The following is a 24,199-nucleotide window of genomic DNA, read 5'->3' on the forward strand; positions in this document are numbered from 1 at the left end:
AACGGGTACTTGAACACATAAAGGTAAGTAGGTACTCGTTGCCCGCCTTGGTTTTAGGCAAGGGACCTACACAGTCCATGACGATTTTAGAAAAGGGTTCTTCTAATACAGGAATCGGACTCAAAGGTGCCTTAGGGATTTTCTGGTTTGGCTTTCCAGCCAACTGACAGTTCGTGCAACTTTTACAGTAACGCGACACATCATTTCTCATTTTGGGCCAAAAGAACAGTTCTTTGATCTTCGCCGTCGATTTAGTGACTCCAGGGTGCGCTGACATTGGATGGTCATGTGCCAGTTTCAGTATTTCATGCCGATAAGGTGGAGGGACCCACAGTTGGTTTTTACCCAACCATGGTTCGGCTGGTGAGGCATTCACTGGTATAGAGCGACGAAAGAAGAGGCCGTTCTCGGAGAAATATTCCCCATCGTCAGATGAGAGAGATTTTTCGACCATTGCCTTGAGTTCCGCGTCGACTTGGTGAGCTTTAATGATGTCTTCCTGAGATATCCTCAGGGGTAAGCCCAGGCTTGTGTTTTCTGGAAGCATAGACTCCAGTTTGGGAGTCGAATTTCTTGACGATGATGGTAGGTGTGGTTCAGACGTTGTGTCAGCCAATTGTTTGGTCTGGCTTCTTGTCACCGCACATGCAGGATACAGTTCATTATCATTATCTGGAACTGTTGACAAAGGGTCTGAAACCGTACAGGGGTATACTTTGCTTCCCGCAAGGTCATTCCCTAGAAGTAGGTGTACTCCTGGGACAGGAATACTATCTATCACACCTAAAATGACTTCACCTTCGACGAGATGATGTTTCAGGGCAAACTTGTGTAGAGGGACGACAGTAGATTTTGTCCCCACTCCCTGGATAATGGAAATCCTTCCGGTGTTCGTCTCAGGTGTAATGTCCATTGAACTTTTCAAAAGAAGTGATTGTGACGCTCCTGTGTCTCTTAGGACGGTGATATTCCGCTGAGACAACGGATCACCTGGTTTGCTAATGATAGCTTCTGTAATGAAAGATGAAAAGTCAACTTTTCTCGATCCCTCGAGATCGGTAGACTCGGAAGAAACTGGATGGTGGCGTGAACAGTCAAAATGTGACTGCACATAATGTGTGGAAACTTGACTACCTTCTTGCGGACACTTAGGGTTAGCGTCCCTTGGAATTCTAGAGTTCATATTTGAACTGGCTGCTTGAGGGGATAGAGCATAGTGCGCAGAAGTACGCACCACCTCTCTGTTATATTGACGACGTTTGTAACAGTCCTTGACAAGATGACCAGGTCTTTTGCAGAACTGGCATACTGCTCGACGATAGAGAGTTGATCTTGGTTTCTCTCTGGACTGTGATGCCTTCACGTGTTGGCCAACAGGAGGATTGCTGCCAAAAAGGGGAAGCACGGGGTTGAGGCGGTTTCCTGACACTGGTGGTTTCTTATGCACCAACATATATGTGTCAGCCGACTCAGCAGCCTTCTGGATGTCAATTATCTTGTTATCCAGTATGTGAAGTCGTATGTCTTCAGGCAGGGACGTTAGGAATTCTTCCCTTAGGATAAGTGACCTGAGTTTCTCAAACTCAGAAACTTCCTCAGAGTGTAGCCACCTTGAGAATATTTTCTCCTTTTCAAAGAGAAATTCCACATATGATTGAGTGGGTAACTTGCGGAGTGCTCGGAATTTCATCCGATAGGCCTCGGGCGTCAGTTCGTAGGCCTTAAAAATGGCAGTCTTGACCAAACTATAGTTATTTTGAACGTCGTGAGAGAGTGCCTGGTATGTTTTTGCAGCTTTCCCAGTAAGGACCGAGCTCAATAAAGCAGTAATGGAAGTTTCGGGCCATTCACATGTCTTCGCTAAACTCTCAAATGAGTTAAAGAAAACGACCAAATCTGTTTCATCAAACTTAGGAACTAATTTCCCAAATTTGGCAATCACTTGCCCCACCGACAACTTTTTTGGATCTACCAGAGAGGTGACATCACTAACTTGACCAAACTCTAATTCCAACCTCCTCTTATCTAAAGCAATTTTAGCCTCTAACTCCTGTTTCTCTAAAGCAATTCTAGCTTCTAATTCTACCTTCTCTAGAGGTTTCTCCTCGCGGAGTAACACACCAGCTAACAAACTTTCATCAAATACCCCTTCATTAATAAAATGAACAACAATTTTATCTCTCAACACCTCTGACTTCTGCGTAACAGAATAATCCAATTTCAATTCCTTGACAACACTAATCAAAACTTTTCTACTCAACTTCTCGACCTCCTCAACAGTGGGATTAGCTAAAAAAGATTCCATAACACTACTTCAAAATCACAACAAGCCTAGATTCTCTAAACTAACACGGAGCGTTGGGCCGTGTACTTGACCTCCTATCGTGACACGTCTGACTTTTGACCTAGATACCTCTAGCCTTGCGCGCGTTGTAAGAACACGGCGCTACTGGATAGAAAAACAACTAAATCAAACTAAACTTAGTGTTTAACTGATATAACCAACAACTGGAACGACAGATTAAATCCCGGACGAGCCCCCACTTTGTAACGTTTACCTATCTACCAGCCAGATAGATGGTGAACGTCCCCGGATTCTTTTTTTGGGGTTATATGCAAATGACTTACAGCCTAAATGAATGAACACTAACACAACAACACACTAGGGCTCGATTTTGATGTCTAGGGAAAACTAGTGATACTATTGAAGTTAACACTCATCCAATCTGCATACAACCTTTAATAAGCGAACACAGTTGTGGCAGAACACTAGGTTAAACGAGATAAAATATTTAATTTAGAAAATAACAAAACCCAACTTACAAAGCGTAAGAAAAAATACTATCACAGATTTTAACACTGTATAAAAATAGCCACAGGTCACACAACACTGCTATAGCTTCAAGAAATCACTTGGCGACAAGTAATATTATACTAGAAGACTAAAACAACTTAAGAAAGCATAGCACACTCAGGACTTAAGTTCTCTCACGTTCAAATGGTCAGAATCTATTGCCGGACAAAATGGACGGCCTGGTCTTAATGGACCGTTTGATCAAGGTAGACTGCCCTGTGTCGCGTGTGTGCGATCTAGTTAAAGACTTAGGCCACAGGGGAGGTTATCCTCAACTCATGTAGCCATTGGTTGGGGTAGTCATCTGATCCGAATCAATCAATCAGATCTCGATGGAAAATTTCTTAGTCTTAGACACCCTTAATAAGACAGTGGAAAAACCCCGGTAGTTGCACCATCAATCCATATAAGGTATTATACAATGTCAAAATAAAACATTACTGGACCTAAGTAGGTTACAGTGCTCATTTGGTTTTTTAATAAAACTAAGAACGTTTGTGGAAGTTAAAATAAAAAAATTTGGTAGGTACTTTGTGCCAGGATTAAGTATTTAAGTATACGATTTTTTAAGTATTCAAGAATTCGATTTATTAAGTATTTAAGTATATGATTTATTAAGTATTTAAGTATATGATTTTTTAAGTATTTAAGTATATGAATTGAGAAAGAATTGTTGTAGTAGGGTTCTTTGTATAACCTAGGGTTAGGGTTAAAAACATGTACATTTTTTTATACTACAAACTTTATATTACTTCAAATGATTCTCAGAGTGATGTAAAGAAAAAATATAAAAAAGAAAGTTATTTAAATAATAAATGATTACATTTAGAATATCTGTATCTTGCCTAAACTCTTTTCTATAAATAAATACAGTTGACTTTTGTTAAAAGCATAGTTCATGGAACTTTTACCTAAAAAAATTCCAATGAGAATTGTTTTTAAACGAAGGGGATTTCCCTACCTTTTTCATATGATGTCATTGACTGGAGAGATTAACCCTGACCTCAATTTTCAAGCAAAAAAATTTATGTCTAGGAAATACCGATGAAAATTTCCATAAAAGTAATGACAGGTGGATCTGTTTCCTGCCTCATAGTTTTTATTTTTCTTCGCTGAAACTATCTTTGAATCTTTTAAGTCATAATGTTGCTAACTGACTAAAATTGACTTTAGAAGTCGGACCAAAAACATGATGTGGTACGGTGTTTTGGGAGGAAAAGAAATGATTAACCAGACTTTTAAAAACCTGGACCAACGAGTCTTGTTGGAGTGTGATGGTCAGAGGATTCCCTTGCCGTCCCTTCAAGGCATAGTCATACTAAACATTCCAAGGTTAGTCACATCCTCTCTAGTCTCATACTAAACATTCCAAGGTTAGTCACATCCTCTCTAGTCTCATACTAAACATTCCAAGGTTAGTCATATCCTCTCTAGTCTCATACTAAACATTCCAAGGTTAGTCATATCCTCTCTAGTCTCATACTAAACATTCCAAGGTTAGTCATATCCTCTCTCGTCTCATACTAAACATTCCAAGGTTAGTCACATCCTCTCTAGTCTCATACTAAACATTCCAAGGTTAGTCACATCCTCTCTGGTCTCATACTAAACATTCCAAGGTTAGTCACATCCTCTCTAGTCTCATACTAAACATTCCAAGGTTAGTCACATCCTCTCTAGTCTCATACTAAACATTCCAAGGTTAGTCATATCCTCTCTAGTCTCATACTAAACATTCCAAGGTTAGTCATATCCTCTCTAGTCTCATACTAAACATTCCAAGGTTAGTCATATCCTCTCTGGTCTCATACTAAACATTCCAAGGTTAGTCATATCCTCTCTGGTCTCATACTAAACATTCCAAGGTTAGTCACATCCTCTCTGGTCTCATACTAAACATTCCAAGGTTAGTCACATCCTCTCTAGTCTCATACTAAACATTCCAAGGTTAGTCACATCCTCTCTAGTCTCATACTAAACATTCCAAGGTTAGTCATATCCTCTCTAGTCTCATACTAAACATTCCAAGGTTAGTCATATCCTCTCTAGTCTCATACTAAACATTCCAAGGTTAGTCATATCCTCTCTGGTCTCATACTAAACATTCCAAGGTTAGTCATATCCTCTCTGGTCTCATACTAAACATTCCAAGGTTAGTCATATCCTCTCTGGTCTCATACTAAACATTCCAAGGTTAGTCACATCCTCTCTGGTCTCATACTAAACATTCCAAGGTTAGTCACATCCTCTCTAGTCTCATACTAAACATTCCAAGGTTAGTCACATCCTCTCTGGTCTCATACTAAACATTCCAAGGTTAGTCACATCCTCTCTAGTCTCATACTAAACATTCCAAGGTTAGTCCCATCCTCTCTAGTCTCATACTAAACATTCCAAGGTTAGTCACATCCTCTCTAGTCTCATACTAAACATTCCAAGGTTAGTCACATCCTCTCTAGTCTCATACTAAACATTCCAAGGTTAGTCACATCCTCTCTAGTCTCATACTAAACATTCCAAGGTTAGTCATATCCTCTCTAGTCTCATACTAAACATTCCAAGGTTAGTCACATCCTCTCTAGTCTCATACTAAACATTCCAAGGTTAGTCATATCTTCTCTAGTCTCATACTAAACATTCCAAGGTTAGTCATATCCTCTCTAGTCTCATACTAAACATTCCAAGGTTAGTCATATCCTCTCTAGTCTCATACTAAACATTCCAAGGTTAGTCATATCCTCTCTAGTCTCATACTAAACATTCCAAGGTTAGTCATATCCTCTCTGGTCTCATACTAAACATTCCAAGGTTAGTCATATCCTCTCTGGTCTCATACTAAACATTCCAAGGTTAGTCACATCCTCTCTGGTCTCATACTAAACATTCCAAGGTTAGTCACATCCTCTCTAGTCTCATACTAAACATTCCAAGGTTAGTCACATCCTCTCTGGTCTCATACTAAACATTCCAAGGTTAGTCACATCCTCTCTAGTCTCATACTAAACATTCCAAGGTTAGTCCCATCCTCTCTAGTCTCATACTAAACATTCCAAGGTTAGTCACATCCTCTCTAGTCTCATACTAAACATTCCAAGGTTAGTCATATCCTCTCTAGTCTCATACTAAACATTCCAAGGTTAGTCATATCCTCTCTAGTCTCATACTAAACATTCCAAGGTTAGTCATATCCTCTCTAGTCTCATACTAAACATTCCAAGGTTAGTCATATCCTCTCTAGTCTCATACTAAATATTCCAAGGTTAGTCATATCCTCTCTAGTCTCATACTAAACATTCCAAGGTTAGTCATATCCTCTCTAGTCTCATACTAAACATTCCAAGGTTAGTCATATCCTCTCTAGTCTCATACTAAACATTCCAAGGTTAGTCATATCCTCTCTAGTCTCATACTAAACATTCCAAGGTTAGTCATATCCTCTCTAGTCTCATACTAAACATTCCAAGGTTAGTCATATCCTCTCTAGTCTCATACTAAACATTCCAAGGTTAGTCATATCCTCTCTAGTCTCATACTAAACATTCCAAGGTTAGTCATATCCTCTCTAGTCTCATACTAAACATTCCAAGGTTAGTCATATCCTCTCTAGTCTCATACTAAACATTCCAAGGTTAGTCATATCCTCTCTAGTCTCATACTAAACATTCCAAGGTTAGTCATATCCTCTCTAGTCTCATACTAAACATTCCAAGGTTAGTCATATCCTCTCTAGTCTCATACTAAACATTCCAAGGTTAGTCATATCCTCTCTAGTCTCATACTAAACATTCCAAGGTTAGTCATATCCTCTCTAGTCTCATACTAAACATTCCAAGGTTAGTCATATCCTCTCTAGTCTCATACTAAACATTCCAAGGTTAGTCATATCCTCTCTAGTCTCATACTAAACATTCCAAGGTTAGTCATATCCTCTCTAGTCTCATACTAAACATTCCAAGGTTAGTCATATCCTCTCTAGTCTCATACTAGCCTCTATGTTCTATTTAATCTACCCCTAGCGTCCATGGTCTCTAAGCCTCACAACATATCTATGGTCATGGTCTGATGTGTATTCATTGTGTTTCCTCAGCTATGGTGGAGGAGCTAACTTCTGGGGTGGTTCTAAGCAAGATGAGGTAGTAAATTTCTATTGTATTCCGTCCGGTTTTTTCTAAACTTGTTTCATTTATAAATGGTCTTAAATTTCTAAATAATCTTAAAATTTGTGAATTGTCTTAAAATTTCTAAAAAAAAATTAAAATTTCATCTGTGTAGAATTTCTCAGCCCCAAGCTTTGACGACAGAATTTTAGAAGTTGTTGCTGTATTTGGTGGTATACAAATGGCAATGTCAAGAGTCATTGACCTACAGCATCATAGGATAGCACAGGTAGGTAGCCATTTCAGAACAGCAGATATATCTGATATATATATATATATATATATATATATATATATATATATATATATATATATACACATACTAGCTGCATACCCGCTCTCTGCCACGATAAATCTTTTTTTAAATGTACCAACTTGGGAACAGAACAAAACTAAACACAACACAAACACAAAAAAACTCAAACACAAAAGAAAACTCAAACACAAAAGAAAACTCAAACACAAAAGAAAACACAAACACAATGCAAAGAAACACAATGCAAATACAAACGCAAACACAAATGCAACACATTAAAACAAAAGAAAAAACAAACGCAAATAAAAACACAAATAAAAATACAAGCACAACACTCATAACATAAAAATAAATGTATAGTGCTCACAGTCAAGCCCGTGGCGCCAAATCGTAACCTGTCCGAGCACCGGCGGACGTGCCTGATTCAGTGAAGGACTATAAAACCCCCCAGCTTGTCCGCAAACCGAAAGATATAATAATAATTAGTAAATGTAGCAGTAGTACGTTCAGGGTATAAGATAAATAAATGGCAGCATTTAAAATATCATTCGTTTTATTTTCAGTACTTTAAATTTTAAAAATTTACAATAGACTTTCATGACAAAAACCATTGCACACCTAATGAACATGATGACGCTTGTATAATAGTGTGGAATAGTTGATTAAAAATTATAATTAGTAAACAGTACATTCAGTGAATAAAATAAATAAAATGATTGCCTTTTATCAATCAATGCTAATAATAATATTCCAACAATAATTTCCTCTTACCTTTCTGCAGAATTTGCATTCACATTTTGCTAATTATATTATTCTAACAATAATTCCCTCTTGGAGATTTTGCATACACATTTTTTATTAGCGCGAGTTGAATTTATTTTTAAATTACCTCCCTTGGCAAAATTACAAAACATATTAATTAATTAGTTTTTTCTACCCTATTATTATTAAAATGTATCCACTTTTTTGAGGAATCTAAACGAAAATGATATTTGACATTGATCAGTTTAATAGGTTTCAATATTTTCTTTACGTTATGCAAAAGAGTAAAAACAGTGGCAACTATAAAATAAATTTAAGTCATTATATAAACAAACACTACTCTGTTACTTGCAATAAGACATGGGGATGCATGCAAATAAAAAGCAGGACATGTGATGGTTCCAAAATCCATAGAGATGATGGACTGACACTCTACTCAGGGGTCTGAAGAGACAAAAGTTACAATTTAAAAAATTTCCCAGTTTTTAAAGAGCCACTAACATTTTGTATTTCAATTTTATGATATTTGATTAGGTATATGTATATATATATATATATATATATATATATATATATATATATATATATATATATATATATATATATATATATATATATATATATATAACATTTTTAAAAAATAGCTTAAAACATGAAATAATATTTATTCACATAAAAACATACAGATGTTTCTCAAAAAACCTATTATTAAAGTAGTTAAGCAAGCTCTACTAGAAATTAGAAACTTTAAATTATTATTATATCGTTCATTAATGAGTGTTGCAGACTAATATTTTTATGAGTTTTTAAAATAAATTAAAACAATTATATATATGTGTGCATGGAGCTGAAGAGCCGCATCTTGACATAAAAAGAGCTGCATGCGGCTCGCGAGCCGCAGGTTGCCGATCCTGACCTAGCTGTTTATATTATAGATATATATATATCTAATATATAAAGCTCAATTCTGTATGTAAAAATAAGTTAGTTTGTTTGTCGTTGACATACTTCGATGGATTTAAGTGTTAGACTATTATCGTGCTCATTGTCTAAATTTATGAATTAAAAAATTACTATTGAAAGTGTTGGGAAATAATTTTCATTTTTCAAACTGATAGTAATAATTGTCGGCATGTTCATTAAACATAATTTTTAAAAAATAACAAAAATTCTAATTATGTCTGAAAATTATTTATATTTAGTCCTTTAGCACTTACTTCCCTTTGATAAATTAGGAAAACACAATTACTTCCCTTTATAAAAAAATTGCATTAGTGGAAAAGTATTTACTTTTTATTACTTTGTTTTGGTGTTGGGAAAAAAATAATTACATAATTAGCGGGGATTGATCAAGTGCAAATGTTGTAGGTATTTTACGAATAAGCTTGGAGTATTATAATTGTTCATTTGGTTTGGTTTGGCACCTACGTTCGTTTAAGTGAGTGCAAAAGACTATGAATAAGTTGGGGTACTGTCGTTGATTATTAAGCTGAAACAGGCGATTCTGCCCCAGGCTAGACTGTGAGCACTTTGCGTTTATGTTTGCGTTACTGTTTTCTTTGTGTTTAGGTTGGGTTTGCGTTAGTGGTTGCGTTTTGATTTGGTTCGTTATTGTTCTTTCTTTTTTCGTTTTCGTTTGTGTTTTTTTCTTTGGGTTTGTGTTTGTATTTGTGTTTGTGGTTGGTTTCAGCGCTTTGATTTGGTTTGTTTTCGTTTGCTTTTTCGTTTGTGTTTTTTTCTTTGGGTTTGTGTTTGTGGTTGGTTTTGCATTTGGATTTGGTTTGTTTTCGTTTGTTTTTTCGTTTTTTTTTTTCTTTGTGTTCGTATTGGTGGTTGTGGTTGGGTTTGTTGTTAGGTTTTTGTTTTCGTTTGCTTTTTTGTTTGTTTTGTCTTTGTGTTTGTATTGGTGTTTGTGATTGTGGCTGGGTTTGTTGTAAGGTTTTTGTTTTCGTTTGTATTTGTAATTGTGTTAGCATTATGTTTGCGTTTTGTTGTTTTGGTTGGTTGTGGTTTGGGTGGGCAATGCCGGGTTTATGATGATTACTAAACACACAGGTAACGGTCTTTAACAGAAAGGTTTTTCACAGAAGCCAGAGCAGGGCCTGGCCGGGACGGCTAGTATATTTATATGAAATAACACTGCAAATAATACTGGTGTTATTGCATTCCAAATTTTTTAATACTCTAACATCTTAACGGTTAAGCAAGACTATTCTTGACCATTTCTAAAGTTTATAACGCTTACTTAATCTTCATCTAAACTTAGTATCATTCTCATCTAAACTTAGTATCATTCTCATCTAAACTTAGTATCATTCTCATCTAAACTTAGTATCATTCTCATCTAAACTTAGTATCATTCTCATCTAAACTTAGTATCATTCTCATCTAAACTTAGTATCATTCTCATCTAAACTTAGTATCATTCTCATCTAAACTTAGTATCCTTTCTCATCTAAACTTAGTATCATTCTCATCTAAACTTAGTATCATTCTCATCTAAACTTAGTATCATTCTCATCTAAACTTAGTATCATTCTCATCTAAACTTAGTATCATTCTCATCTAAACTTAGTATCATTCTCATCTAAACTTAGTATCATTCTCATCTAAACTTAGTATCATTCTCATCTAAACTTAGTATCGTTCTCATCTAAACTTAGTATCATTCTCATCTAAACTTAGTATCATTCTCATCTAAACTTAGTATCATTCTCATCTAAACTTAGTATCATTCTCATCTAAACTTAGTATCATTCTCATCTAAACTTAGTATCATTCTCATCTAAACTTAGTATCATTCTCATCTAAACTTAGTATCATTCTCATCTAAACTTAGTATCGTTCTCATCTAAACTTAGTATCGTTCTCATCTAAACTGACCTTAATCCTTTGAGCCTGACAGGCATATATGTCTGAAAAGCCGGCCTGATGATCTAGTGCAGGGGTTTCCAAACTACGGCCCGCGAAGTCCTCTCATCCGGCCAGCGGAGATCTTTTTGTCCAAGGAAAAATCGTTTGTTGGTGATGGCTGAGGAACTTTGCCCAGAAAAATCAAAGGCATGCCTGGAAGAAACTGGCCCCCGAACTGAAATTTGATAGTTAATGAGGCCCTCAGACTGAAAAGTTTGGAGACCCCTGATCTAGTGTCATAGTCCTAGTGGCTGGTATACCGTCTTATTAAATATAATTATCCGCGTTCTGAATAAAACTGTGCATGTCTTTTTAGTGCAGGATTATGATTCTAAAAATAGATTTTGGCGAAAGTTGAAAGTGAAAGAGTTTGCATTTCGTAAAATACATTATCAACAAAAAAAGAATCAGTTATATTCTATTATTTTATTATTCGGTTATAATTATTACTATAATAACAAAACTAGATGTTATTCTAGTTTTTTTATTATGTTTAGTAAGAATTCACCAGCTGGCACAACTTTTTATATCTTAGATATATATACAAGTATATAAAGAGAGAGAAAGACAAATTTAGATTGATATATTGAAGAATCTAATTTTATAATGAAAATGAAAAAATTAAGTATTTATGCTAATACTCTAGAATTTTCTTCCTAGTGTCGGACGGTGAAAGTGAGCATTCTTGGTGATGAAGGTGTGCCAGTGCAAGTTGATGGAGAAGCCTGGATCCAACCACCAGGCTATGTCAGGATTGTCCACAAGAATAGATCCCAGATGTTAATTAGGGACCGAGTGAGTCATCGCTAGACTTGAATCTTCTCTCTATCTACACAGCTACTTCTCTGTCTGATGTCTTTAATGTCCACTCTCAGTGACCACCTATCAGTCTTTAGGAAATTAGCAAACGAATCTATCAATCTCTGATCATCTGTCAGTTTGCTGACAAAAAGTCTGACCAATACAGATTTTTTCCAGACATTTGAAAACGTGCTCAAGTCCTGGTCTGAAAAGCAGAAAACTGATCGCCCAGTCAGCCCCCACCCTATTTCATTATCAGAGGATGAGACTCAAGTTCTTCTCAGTTTTATTGAAGCAACTTCATCAGTTATCAGAAGGTAAGGGTAAAAAGTTTTACTGAAGCAATTTCATCAGTTATCAGAAGGTAAGGGTTAAAAATATTGATAAATGACTTAACCCTTTGAGCCCGCCAGGCCGGTAAACCGGTTTCAACATTACGCTTATATGTCCGAAAAGCCGGTTTTCCGGCCCGATGATCTAGCGTCATATTCCTAGCGCCCGGTATACCGTCTAATTAAATATTATTAGCGGAAGACTGACTAAAACTGCGCATATGTCTTTTGAGTGCAGGATTGTGATTTTAAAAATTGATTTTTAGGAAAAGTGAAAGTGTTTACATTTCGTAGCAATGCCGCCGAAATGAAAAGCTGAGCCACAGCCGTCGACTTCATCACATAAAGTTGGTGCAAAAGATGAAGCAAAAGACCGAACTATCAACAAAAGAAGTAGAATGACTGTATCTCAGGCAATACAACTACTTATTGATTCTGATGAAGAAGATAATATTCCTGGTCTATATTGTGATGATAGTGATGTTGAATTTGAGACTGAACATAGTGACATTGAAATTGACAGTGACAATGAAACTGTTCAAGTACGTTCTGATGCACGTGTTGCCAAGGACAAAGACTTGCCGAAACAAACAAAAAAAATGTTTACTGGTGCAAAACATGCGAAGTTTTTCTTTGCATCGGGTCTGGCAGAGATAACTATTTTGAAAGTTATCACACAAAAGTGGACTTCTGGCGATGAACTAGTATGGCCAGGTATCAATAATAGCAAAACAATAACTAACTGTAAATTGGTTTCTTCTATGTTCTATCAAAACAACAATTATTTGTTCGTTTTATATACATTGTTCTGTTCAAACATTGTAAAAAAAAAAAAGAATTTCAGAATCTTGCTGCATTATTGTTTGATCCTGAGTCTGGATACCAAATTTGGCTTGATTATCTCAAACGGTTCATAGTTATAGGCAAAGTTAAAAGCATATAAGTAAAAATTGGTTTGGCCCTGGGAGCTCAGGAAATGGGAGAAATTAGGCAAGGGAGGCCAGGGCTCAAAGGGTTAAGAACCTCTGATAATCAGAACATTGAGTACAGATGAGAAGCTCTCTTGTGATTACAAATGTCTGTCAATAACTGACAAATGTCTGTCAATAACTGACAAATGTTTGTCAATAACTGACAAATGTTTGTCAATAACTGACAAATTCATTGTCAATCTCCATGTCATTCTGGATAGGGAATTGGATGGCGTGGTTTAGTGGTAGGGCGGGCTCAACTGCTAACCTAAAAGTCTCAAGTTCGAATCCACATTCCATCAGTAGAACGTCCTGAGTCCACCCAACTCTGATGGGTACCTAACTCAAGTTAGGGAAACAAAGGCGGCTGACCACATTATCCCTTTGAATGCCAAAGTGATTGAAACAGATAAACTTCATGTTCCCTTTGAGTCTTGGGCACAGGGTTAGGGCTAACCCTAACCCTTGGGCACAAAGATGATGTCAGCTTAGGGAGCTTCCTTTGACAGAAGAACTTGCCATTTGTGATGTAGATGTTTATATAAAGTGTGTGTGAGAGTAGCCTCCCCTTGTAAGTGGTGTGTAAGCGAGGAAAGAAGTGTGTGAACTGTGTGTGTAAGCTGTGTGTGTGTAAGCGAGGAAAGAAGTGTGTGAACTGTGTGTGTAAGCTGTGTGTGTGTAAGCGAGGAAAGAAGTGTGTGAACTGTGTGTGTAAGCGGTGTGTGTAGAGTGTAACCTGACCGTAGCAAGTAGGCAGTGTTTTTGGTTTGAATGTTACCTGTGTTCCCCTGTAGATGTTGGAACTTATATTTGATTATTACATTTGAACTGTGTTTTCATTTGTGTTATACCTGGTTCCACTATGAAATGGGAAGCTGAGCATAACAAGTGAGGGCTTAGGTCTGGGATTTGAACACAATAAGATTTGAGTTTTGACCCCTAGACAAAAAGAAAAATGGCAGAGAAAAAACGGACTGTCAGTATCAGAAAGATAGTAGATGCCAAGCTACAAATAAAATTGAAACAAATGGAAATTGAGGCACAGAGGGAACATGAAAGAATGAAGATAGAGAAAGAATTGGAAATGAAGGATAGAGAGTTTAAAGAAAAACAAATAGAGAAAGAAATAAAACAAATTGAGGCCGATAAGGAAATACAGTTGGCAAGGCTAGAGAGGGAAGGCAATTGACAAAGGGAAAACAATCAGAACTTCGATGCAGTTAAGTATGCCAAATTAATCCCCAAGTTCGAAGAAAAAATATTGACCAATATTTTACGCAATTCGAAATTACGGCGTACAATTATAACTTCCCAGAACAATGCTGGCCAATGATGATACAACCGGCACTAACCGGGATAGCCGCTGAGGTGTTCACCTCGCTGACCAAAGAACAACAAAGAGACTATCAGTTAATGAAATCTTTGATCTTAAAAGCGTATGAATTGGTGCCTGAAGCGTATCTGAGAAAGTTTTGGGACTTGAAGAAACAAGAGGAACAAACACATGTAGAATTCAGAGGAGAAAAAGAGCGACTGCTAGAAAAATGGATCACATCCAAAGAGGTGGGTACCAGTTTTGAAAAACTAAAAAGTCTGGTATTAATGGAAGAATTCCAAAGCTGTGTGCGGCAAGATGTCCGCACTCACATAGCGGACCGAAGAGATGATGATGTGCACAAAGCGGCAGTGTTGGCGGATGACTACGTCATCACGCCTCAATTCGCCGAAATGACATCAGTCAGAAAACTAGACAATAGAAGAAAGGAAAGTGACACAGAAACGTCACCAGGAGGTCAAACCTCTTCGAGAAGTGAGGGTAAAAATCGAGAGGTGTGCACCTATTGTAGCAAGCAAGGGCACACACAAAATGATTGTTGGAGACTTAACTCAAGAAGTGACAAAAAGGAGAGTAAAGTTGTTGCCTGTGCTACATCATATCCGACGAGAATCTATTGGCCCACACCCGTCAAACCCAGCAGAAAACTTTGGCAGTCAGCAGATGGTCGATCAGAGTTATCGAAAATACAAACAGAGACTGAGCTTTCAGCAAGAAAAGAGGTGGACTTTAAAGGTGTCAGTGAAGTTGCAGATGAGAACACCGAGATTCTCAGTGAGAAAGACCTGAGGGGAGCTAGTGCACCCATGGCCAGAATGCAGAAAACCTCCTGGCAAGAATTTGGTCCTTTTATTTCGGAAGGATGTGTATCATTACCAGGCGAGTCCACTAATTTGCGACCCATCCATATCCTGAGAGATACTGGTGCGTCTCTCATTAATACTGGAGGGAGTCCTAACCCTATCGGCATCTACGGAGACCATGGAATAGGACAGGGGGTAAATCGTGTGACTCTCCACCACATCGATATCAAGTCAGATCTCGTCAGTGGACCTGTGATTGTCGGGGTCCAATCAGAATTTCCAGTTGAAGGCATCTCGCTGTTGTTGGGCAATGACCTGGCCGACATAAAAGTGTTCGCCAACCTACATTCCACTCCGTTCTCTAACCAAAGGGCACCGCTAGATGATGACCTGGAGGTAAACTCAGTGTGCGCCGTACCAGGGCCATGAGTTCAAAAATATACCAAAAACAGAGATGACACTGAGGTAGAATTGGCGGATACATTCCTCGCCAGTTTGTATCAACAAGACAAAGGGGGAAAACCAACAAAAGAATATTTAATTGAAGAACAGACCAAGGATGTGGAGATATCCGAACTGTGCGAGAATGCCCAGCCGTTGGAAGAGACTGAACCGGGCCCGTGTGTGTATTATTTGAAAGACGGAATGCTCATGAGAAGATGGAGACCCCCCGAGGCATCGGTAGACGAAGAGTGGAGAGTCCTCCATTCAATTGTCATTCCGACCAATTTCCGAAGAGACATTTTGACCTCGGCACATGATACGCCTCTTTCAGGCCATTTAGGAGCAAAAAAGACTTACCAGAGGATAGCGTCACATTTCTTTTGGCCACAATTAAGAAAAGATGTGGCTGAATACTGTCGAACATGCCACACGTGTCAATTGTCCACACATGTCAATTGTCCACACGTGTCAATTGTCCACACGTGTCAATTGTCCACACGTGTCAATTGTCCACACGTGTCAATTGTCCACACGTGTCAATTGTCCACACATGTCAATTGTCCACACATGTCAATTGTCCACACATGTCAATTGTCCACACATGTCAATTGTCCACACATGTCAATTGTCCACACATGTCAATTGTCCACACATGTCAATTGTCCACACATGTCAATTGTCCACACGTGTCAATTGTCCACACGTGTCAATTGTCCACACGTGTCAATTGTCCACACGTGTCAATTGTCCACACGTGTCAATTGTCCACACGTGTCAATTGTCCACACGTGTCAATTGTCCACACGTGTCAATTGTCCACACGTGTCAATTGTCCACACGTGTCAATTGTCCACACGTGTCAATTGTCCACACGTGTCAATTGTCCACACGTGTCACACTAGATTTCCAGAAGCTGTTCTCTCTCCGGAAAATGAAAACTCAATTAAAAATCAATTTTACCGCCAGATTGTTCAATCAATTAAAAATCAATTTTACCGTCAGATTGTTCAATCAATTAAAAATCAATTTTACCGCCAGATTGTTCAAACAAGCGATGAAACAATTGGGAGTGAAACAGTGTATGTCCAGTGCTTATCATCCAGAATCTCAGGGTGTCCTAGAACAATTCCACCAAACACTAAAAAACATGATCCGCACCTACTGTTACGAACACGAAAAAGACTGGGACGAAGGAATTCCCATGTTGCTGTTTGCTTCCCGAGAGGCGGTACAGGAATCTCTGGGATTTAGTCCTTTTGAACTGGAGTTCGGCCATACGGTTCGAGGTCCACTGAAATCACTTAAGGAGATATGGATGTCTTCAACCCTAACCGAAGGTCTTCTAGATTACGTCCTTGGATTTAAAAATCAACTAAGTGAAGCCTGTCGGCTGGCCCGATCTCACTTGAAACAATCACAGAATAAAATGAAAACATGGTATGATAGGAAGACGAAAGCCCACTCGTTCTCACCGGGGGATGAGGTATTGGTGTTTCTCCCCATACCAGGTCAGACACTGCAAGCCAGATATTTCGGCCCATAAGGAGTCGAATACAAGAAAGATGACTTGAATTACGTGATAAAGACCCCTGATATGAAGAAGAAGAGACAATTGTGCCATGTCAATATGTTAAAGGAATATTTTAAGAGAGAAGAAAGCCAACCAGCCCCAATTTAAGAGAGAAGAAAGCCAACCAGCCCCAATTTTAAGAGAGAAGAAAGCCAACCAGCCCCAATTTTAAGAGAGAAGAAAGCCAACCAGCCCCAGTGAAGACTGTCGCTATGATAAACGTTTGTGATCCTGAGGATGAGATCCCTACAGAAAAGGCAGGACAATATAAATTTAAAAATTCAGAGATCTTGTCCAATTTACCAGCCAAACTTTCACATCTTTCCACTGACCAACAAGAAGCTGTTACGTCGGTGATTAGAGATTTCGCCACTTTACTTCCTGACATTCCAAACAAGACCAAACTCATTGTTCATGACGTACATATTGGGTCAGCATCTCCGGTTAAAGAACATCCATATAGGGTAAACCCAATCAAGTTGGAGATAATGAGAACAGAAGTGAAGTATATGCTGGAAAATGATATTATTGAACATAGCAAAAGTAATTGGAGTTCCCCTTGTGTTCTAGTACCTAAACACGACGGCAGTTATCGGTTCTGTACCGACTTTAGGAAAGTGAATGCGGTCACTAAAGCTGATTCGTTCCCAATTCCTAGGATAGATGACTTGATAGATCGCATGAAGAATGCCCGTTATGTCACCAAGATAGACATGTTGTCGGGGTATTGGCAGATTCCTCTATCGATCAAGCCAAGGAAATATCTGTGTTTGCTACTCCGGACGGACTATACCAGTACAAAGTAATGCCCTTTGGTATGAAAAATGATCCAGCAACATTCCAATGCCTCATCAATAGCCTCATCACAGACTTAGAAAATTGAAGTGCTTACATAGATGACATTATAGTCTACAGCAATGATTTCGTGAGCCACGTGAAACAAATACGGGCTCTGTTTACCAAACTGGACGAGGCTGGGTTAACAGTTAACCTGAGCAAGAGTGAATTTTGCCATGCCACAGTCGAATATCTAGGTCATGTCGTCGGACAAGGACAAGTGATCGCTGCTAAGATAGAGGCTATTCAGGCTATTTAACCTCCCAATGATAAAAAGCAGCTAATGAGGTTTTTTGGGATGGCAGGATATTACAGGAAATTCTGTGCAAATGTTTCAGTGATAGCCGCCCCCTTAACCAACCTTCTCAGAAAAAACGGCAAGTTTATTTGGTCACCAGAATGCGGGGAAGCCTTTGTAAGGATTAAAACCATGCTAACTGGCTCCCCGGTCTTGGTAACCCCAGATTTTAAACGTCAATTCCGACTAGCTGTGGACGCTAGCGATTCCGGTGTCGGAGCTGTCCTGTCCCAGTTGAAGCATCCGATTTGTTATTTCAAGTGGAGCATCCGATTTGTTATTTCAAGTGGAGCATCCGATTTGTTATTTCAAGTGGAGCATCCGATTTGTTATTTCAAGTGGAGCATCCGATTTGTTATTTCAAGTGGAGCATCCGATTTATTTCAAGTGGAGCATCCGATTTGTTATTTCAAGTGGAGCATCCGATTTGTTATTTCAAGTGGAGCATCCGATTTGTTATTTCAAGTGGAGCATCCGATTTGTTATTTCAAGTGGAGCATCCGATTTGTTATTTCTCCAAGAAATTTAATAAGCACCAAGCCAATTATTCAACGGTTGAAAAAGAATGTTTGGGCATAATCCTGGCTTTGCAGCAATGGGAATTTTATGTCAGTTGTTCGGCTCAACCAATCCTGGTGTTAACGGACCACAACCCCCTGACATTCCTCACAAAATCCAAATCACAGATAAGTGACCAACTGCATGAAAGCAGGCACAGTTAAGTTTATTTAGACCTCATCCATTCTAGTATGCTGAAGTTTATTGAGTGCTTAAAAACTTGTGTTAAATGCATTTAGGTTGAATCTGTACTTTATATTGTAGGTTAATATTCACATTTAGGTTGAATCTATACTATTCTATTGTAGGTTAATATTCACAATGATTGACCTGACAGTATAAACAGGCCTTTTTATATATTTAACTGACAGACACTACTAAGCTGTATATATTTTAGATAAATAGATTTTGATATGGACCTACCAAAAATCACTGAATAAATCTAGCAGTAATGAAGAAACCTTGGAATCGGTTAACAATTTAGTAGTAATAAGGTAACTTTAATATCCATGTATAAACCTTTTATTAACTTTTTTTTTTTTAATTAACTTGTGCTTAATGTAACACACATAGATTTTTTATTTAGTGTCATGGTCACATTTGATGAAGATATATTTTTAAAATTTAGTGTCAAGGTCGCTGCCAAGTGTCATAGTTCAGCAGAGAGTGAACTAATTCCATTAGCAGAGCAGACCTTGGAGTGTGTTGATAAACTGTACCCTGTGGGGAGGCTGACAGAGGTATGGAACAACACACACTCTCACTTCAACTCTCTCTCTCACACACAACCATATACACACACACTCACACATGGAACAACACACTCTCACTTCAACTCTCTCTCTCTCACACAACCATACACACACTCACACATGGAACAATATTCTCACACACACTCACACATGGATTTATTATGTAAAGGCACATTCTCACAATAAAGTTCATGGGATTTTGTTTTAAAATATTGAGAGAACAAGTCACAATAAAGTTCATGGGATTTTGTTTTAAAATATTGAGAGAACAAGTCACAATAAAGTTCATGGGATTTTGTTTTAAAATATTGAGAGAACAAGTCACAATAAAGTTCATGGGATTTTGTTTTAAAATATTGAGAGAACAAGTCACAATAAAGTTCATGGGATTTTGTTTTAAAATATTGAGAGAACAAGTCACAATAAAGTTCATGGGATTTTGTTTTAAAATATTGAGAGAACAAGTCACAATAAAGTTCATGGGATTTTGTTTTAAAATATTGAGAGAACAAGTCACAATAAAGTTCATGGGATTTTGTTTTAAAATATTGAGAGAACAAGTCACAATAAAGTTCATGGGATTTTGTTTTAAAATATTGAGAGAACAAGTCACAATAAAGTTCATGGGATTTTGTTTTAAAATATTGAGAGAACAAGTCACAATAAAGTTCATGGGATTTTGTTTTAAAATATTGAGAGAACAAGTCACAATAAAGTCCTTGGGATTTTGTTATATTTAGAGAATAAGACACTTTAGCCACTGTGCATACTTACAGTAAACAATGTTTTAAACACATTTATACACCCTAGCTGTGTGCTTACAGTAAACAATGTTTTGAGCTCATTTATACACCCTGGATACATACTTACAGTAAACAATGTTTTAAACATATTTATACACCCTAGCTGCGTACTTACAGTAAACAATGTTTTGAGCTCATTTATACACCAGAGACTATTAAAAAATTTTTTTTATCAAGGTCTGATGTTTTAGCTTCTATATTAACTATTAGGCCTATAACGATCTTATCCTTTGTAACATAGCAGTCTAAACATAACACAGTAGTGACTTAACACTTGAATGTACTTGCCACATTTTTTATGATCCATTCTATTATTTGTTTGTCATCTCATATGGCTCATCATGTAGAATAATTTCAGTGTGCTCCGGCAATTTTCTATCAGTTTAGTTTGACCTTCACCTTACATCCTGGGTGGAATCCACCCAATTCAAAATGTCTGTCCTAGGCAAACTATTTGGTTAGACGTAATGGGTCTTAGTACAAACTATTTGGTTAGACGTAATGGGTCTTAGTACAAACTATTTGGTTAGACGTAATGGGTCTTAGTACAAACTATTTGGTGAGACGTAATGGGTCTTAGTACAAACTATTTTGTTAGACATAATGGGCCTTAGTACAAACTATTTGGTTAGACGTAATGGGTCTTAGTACAAACTATTTGGTTAGACGTAATGGGTCTTAGTACAAACTATTTTGTTAGACGTAATGGGTCTTAGTACAAACATCGTTCACCCAGTCTACTCTCAAGGCAAGAAAAACACATTTTTATCAGACTAATATAGTATGAATTATATTTTTATCAGACTAATATAGTATGAGTTATATTTTTATCAGACTAATATAGTATGAGTTATATTATATTATACAAGTTGCTAGAACTAGCATCACAAGTTGCTAGAACTAGCATCACAAGATGCTAGAACTAGCATCACAAGTTGCTAGAACTAGCATGACACCAAGACCTTTATGAGCATGCAATGTAGAAACACCATAGCTTGGTAAAGGAGACAAAATGGAATCAAATGATAAAGTTATAAAGCATTTACAATATTATTAGAGGACAAACCCACACCCTGGGGTGTCTAGTTGAGAGTGGACAAACCCACACCCTGGGGTGTCTAGTTGAGAGTGGACAAACCCACAACCTCGGGTGTCTAGTTGAGAGTGGACAAACCCACATTGTTACATTTAAAAACTAGATCAAATGTCTAAAAATACACAACTGACCAGAGGGAGCCACTGCATACTTTCCTTTCCCCCCACCCCCCATGAAAACAGCTGTCCATGATGACTTAACAGACGAATGACAATTAAAAGATCTAGCAGAACTTGTTACCTCCCCTTAGTTTCAAATTGTTTAAAAAGCAAATTAACACTAATTTGAACCTGCTCTAGGATTGTAAACATTGGGTGTGAACCACAACTCAGCAGACTGGTGGGGGTGGGGGTGAGACTGGTGGGGGTGGGGGTGGGGGTGAGACTAGTGGGGGTGGGGGTGAGACTGGTGGGGGTGGAGGTGAGACTGGTGGGGGTGGGGGTGAGACTGGTGGGGGTGGGGGTGGGGGTGAGACTGGTGGGGGTGGGGGTGAGACTGGTGGGGGTGAGACTGGTGGGGGTGGGGGTGGGGGTGAGACTGGTGGGGGTGGGGGTGAGACTGGTGGGGGTGGGGGTGAGACTGGTGGGGGTGGGGGTGAGACTGGTGGGGGTGGGGGTGAGACTGGTGGGGGTGGGGGTGAGACTGGTGGGGGTGGGGGTGAGACTGGTGGGGGTGAGGGGGGTGGGGGGTGAGACGGGTGGGGGTGGGGGTGAGACTGGTGGGGGTGGGGGTGAGACTGGTGGGGTGGGGGTGAGACTGGTGGGGGTGGGGGTGAGACTGGTGGGGGTGGGGGTGAGACGGGTGGGGGGTGGGGGTGAGACTGGTGGGGGTGGGGGTGAGACTGGTGGGGGTGGGGGTGAGACTGGTGGGGGTGGGGGGTGAGACTGGTGGGGGTGGGGGTGGGGGTGAGACTGGTGGGGGTGGGGGTTAGACTGGTGGGGGTGGGGGTGGGGGTGAGACTGGTGGGGGTGGGGGTGAGACTGGTGGGGGTGGGGGTGAGACTGGTGGGGGTGGGGGTGAGACTGGTGGGGGGTGGGGGTGGGGGGTGAGACTGGTGGGGGTGGGGGGTGGGGGTGAGACTGGTGGGGGTGAGACTGGTGGGGGTGGGGGGGTGAGACTGGTGGGGGTGGGGGTGAGACTGGTGGGGGTGGGGGTGAGACTGGTGGGGGTGGGGGGTGAGACTGGTGGGGTGATAGAAAATGGCCTGGAGAGCAACAGAGAGGGTGAGTGGGGGGTTAGAGAATTGACTTGCGTGTGTGGTGGTGTCCAATAATATATATAGAAGATATAGATAGATAGATATATTATAAAACATGTAATACTTACATGACATATAATAGTTATATATGCTTGTAATACTCACAATACAGAAAAAATATTGTATACAAATATATTACATACGGTATAATTGTTTTAACAATATTTTGGGGGGAAAACTGAGAACTGAGTATTGATATCTTGTAAGTACTTAGTATTGATATCTTGTAAGTACTGAGTTTTGATAATATCTTGTAACACGGACTCTGTCTACCTGTTCTAGATTGATTCCAGTGAGAGTGAATCTTACCAGGTTAGAAATGTATTGTTGTAAATGTGGCTTGTACAATCTCGGCACTTTTAGTTTTCTATGTCAGCATTTTTGTTGGATTCAGTTTTTTTAATGAAATGTTGTTTTTAGTTTTCTATGTCAGTAGTTTATTGGATTCAGTTGTTGTTTACAGCATGTCTTGTCCAGCCACAGTTCCCCACATAACATCACCTTCTCTGAACCCCCCCCCCCCACCTCATAACATCACCTTCTCTGAACCCCCCACCTCATAACATCACCTTCTCTGACCCCCCCCCCCACCTCATAACATCACCTTCTCTGAACCCCCCCCCACCTCATAACATCACCTTCTCTGAACCCCCCCCCCACCTCATAACATCACCTTCTCTGACCCCCCCCCCCACCTCATAACATCACCTTCTCTGAACCCCCCCCCCACCTCATAACATCACCTTCTCTGAACCCCCCCCCCCCCCACCTCATAACATCACCTTCCCTGAACCCCCCCCCCACTCATAACATCACCTTCTCTGAACCCCCCCCCCCCACCTCATAACATCACCTTCTCTGAACCCCCCCCCACCTCATAACATCACCTTCTCTGAACCCTCTCTGAACCCCCCCCCCACCTCATAACATCACCTTCTCTAAACCCCCCCCCCCCCCCACCTCATAACATCACCTTCTCTGAACCTCCCCCCCCCACCTCATAACATTACCTTCTCTGAACCCCCCCCCCCCCACCTCATAACATCACCTTCTCTGAACCCCCCCACCTCATAACATCACCTTCTCTGACCTCCCCCCCCCCCACCTAATAACATTACCTTCTCTGAAACCCCCCCCCCCCACCTCATAACATCACCTTCTCTGAACCCCCCCCCCACCTCATAACATCACCTTCTCTGAACCCCCCCCCCCACCTCATAACATCACCTTCTCTGAACCCCCCCCCCACCTCATAACATCACCTTCTCTGAACCCCCCCCCACCTCATAACATCACCTTCTCTGAACCCCCCCCCACCTCATAACATCACCTTCTCTGAACCCCCCCACCTCATAACATCACTTCTCTGAACCCCCCCCCCCCCACCTCATAACATTA

General features: G+C 39.4%; 1 protein-coding gene across 1 annotated transcript in view; it reads left to right on the forward strand.

The window, feature by feature from the left end:
* Positions 1-24,199, forward strand: part of LOC131938086 (diacylglycerol kinase delta) — a 173,844-nt gene that overhangs the window by 119,987 nt on the left and 29,658 nt on the right. The window contains exons 22-28 of the mRNA XM_059295982.1: positions 4,028-4,186; positions 6,942-6,987; positions 7,127-7,240; positions 11,603-11,737; positions 11,921-12,060; positions 19,521-19,632; positions 23,084-23,113. Of these exons, the coding sequence (XP_059151965.1) occupies positions 4,028-4,186; positions 6,942-6,987; positions 7,127-7,240; positions 11,603-11,737; positions 11,921-12,060; positions 19,521-19,632; positions 23,084-23,113 (736 nt within the window). The remainder of the gene's footprint in view (positions 1-4,027; positions 4,187-6,941; positions 6,988-7,126; positions 7,241-11,602; positions 11,738-11,920; positions 12,061-19,520; positions 19,633-23,083; positions 23,114-24,199) is intronic.

The sequence above is a fragment of the Physella acuta genome, unplaced genomic scaffold, assembly GCF_028476545.2.
Source record: "Physella acuta isolate Inbredline_101_S28 unplaced genomic scaffold, ASM2847654v3 ptg000233l, whole genome shotgun sequence".
Lineage (NCBI taxonomy): Eukaryota > Metazoa > Mollusca > Gastropoda > Physidae > Physella > Physella acuta.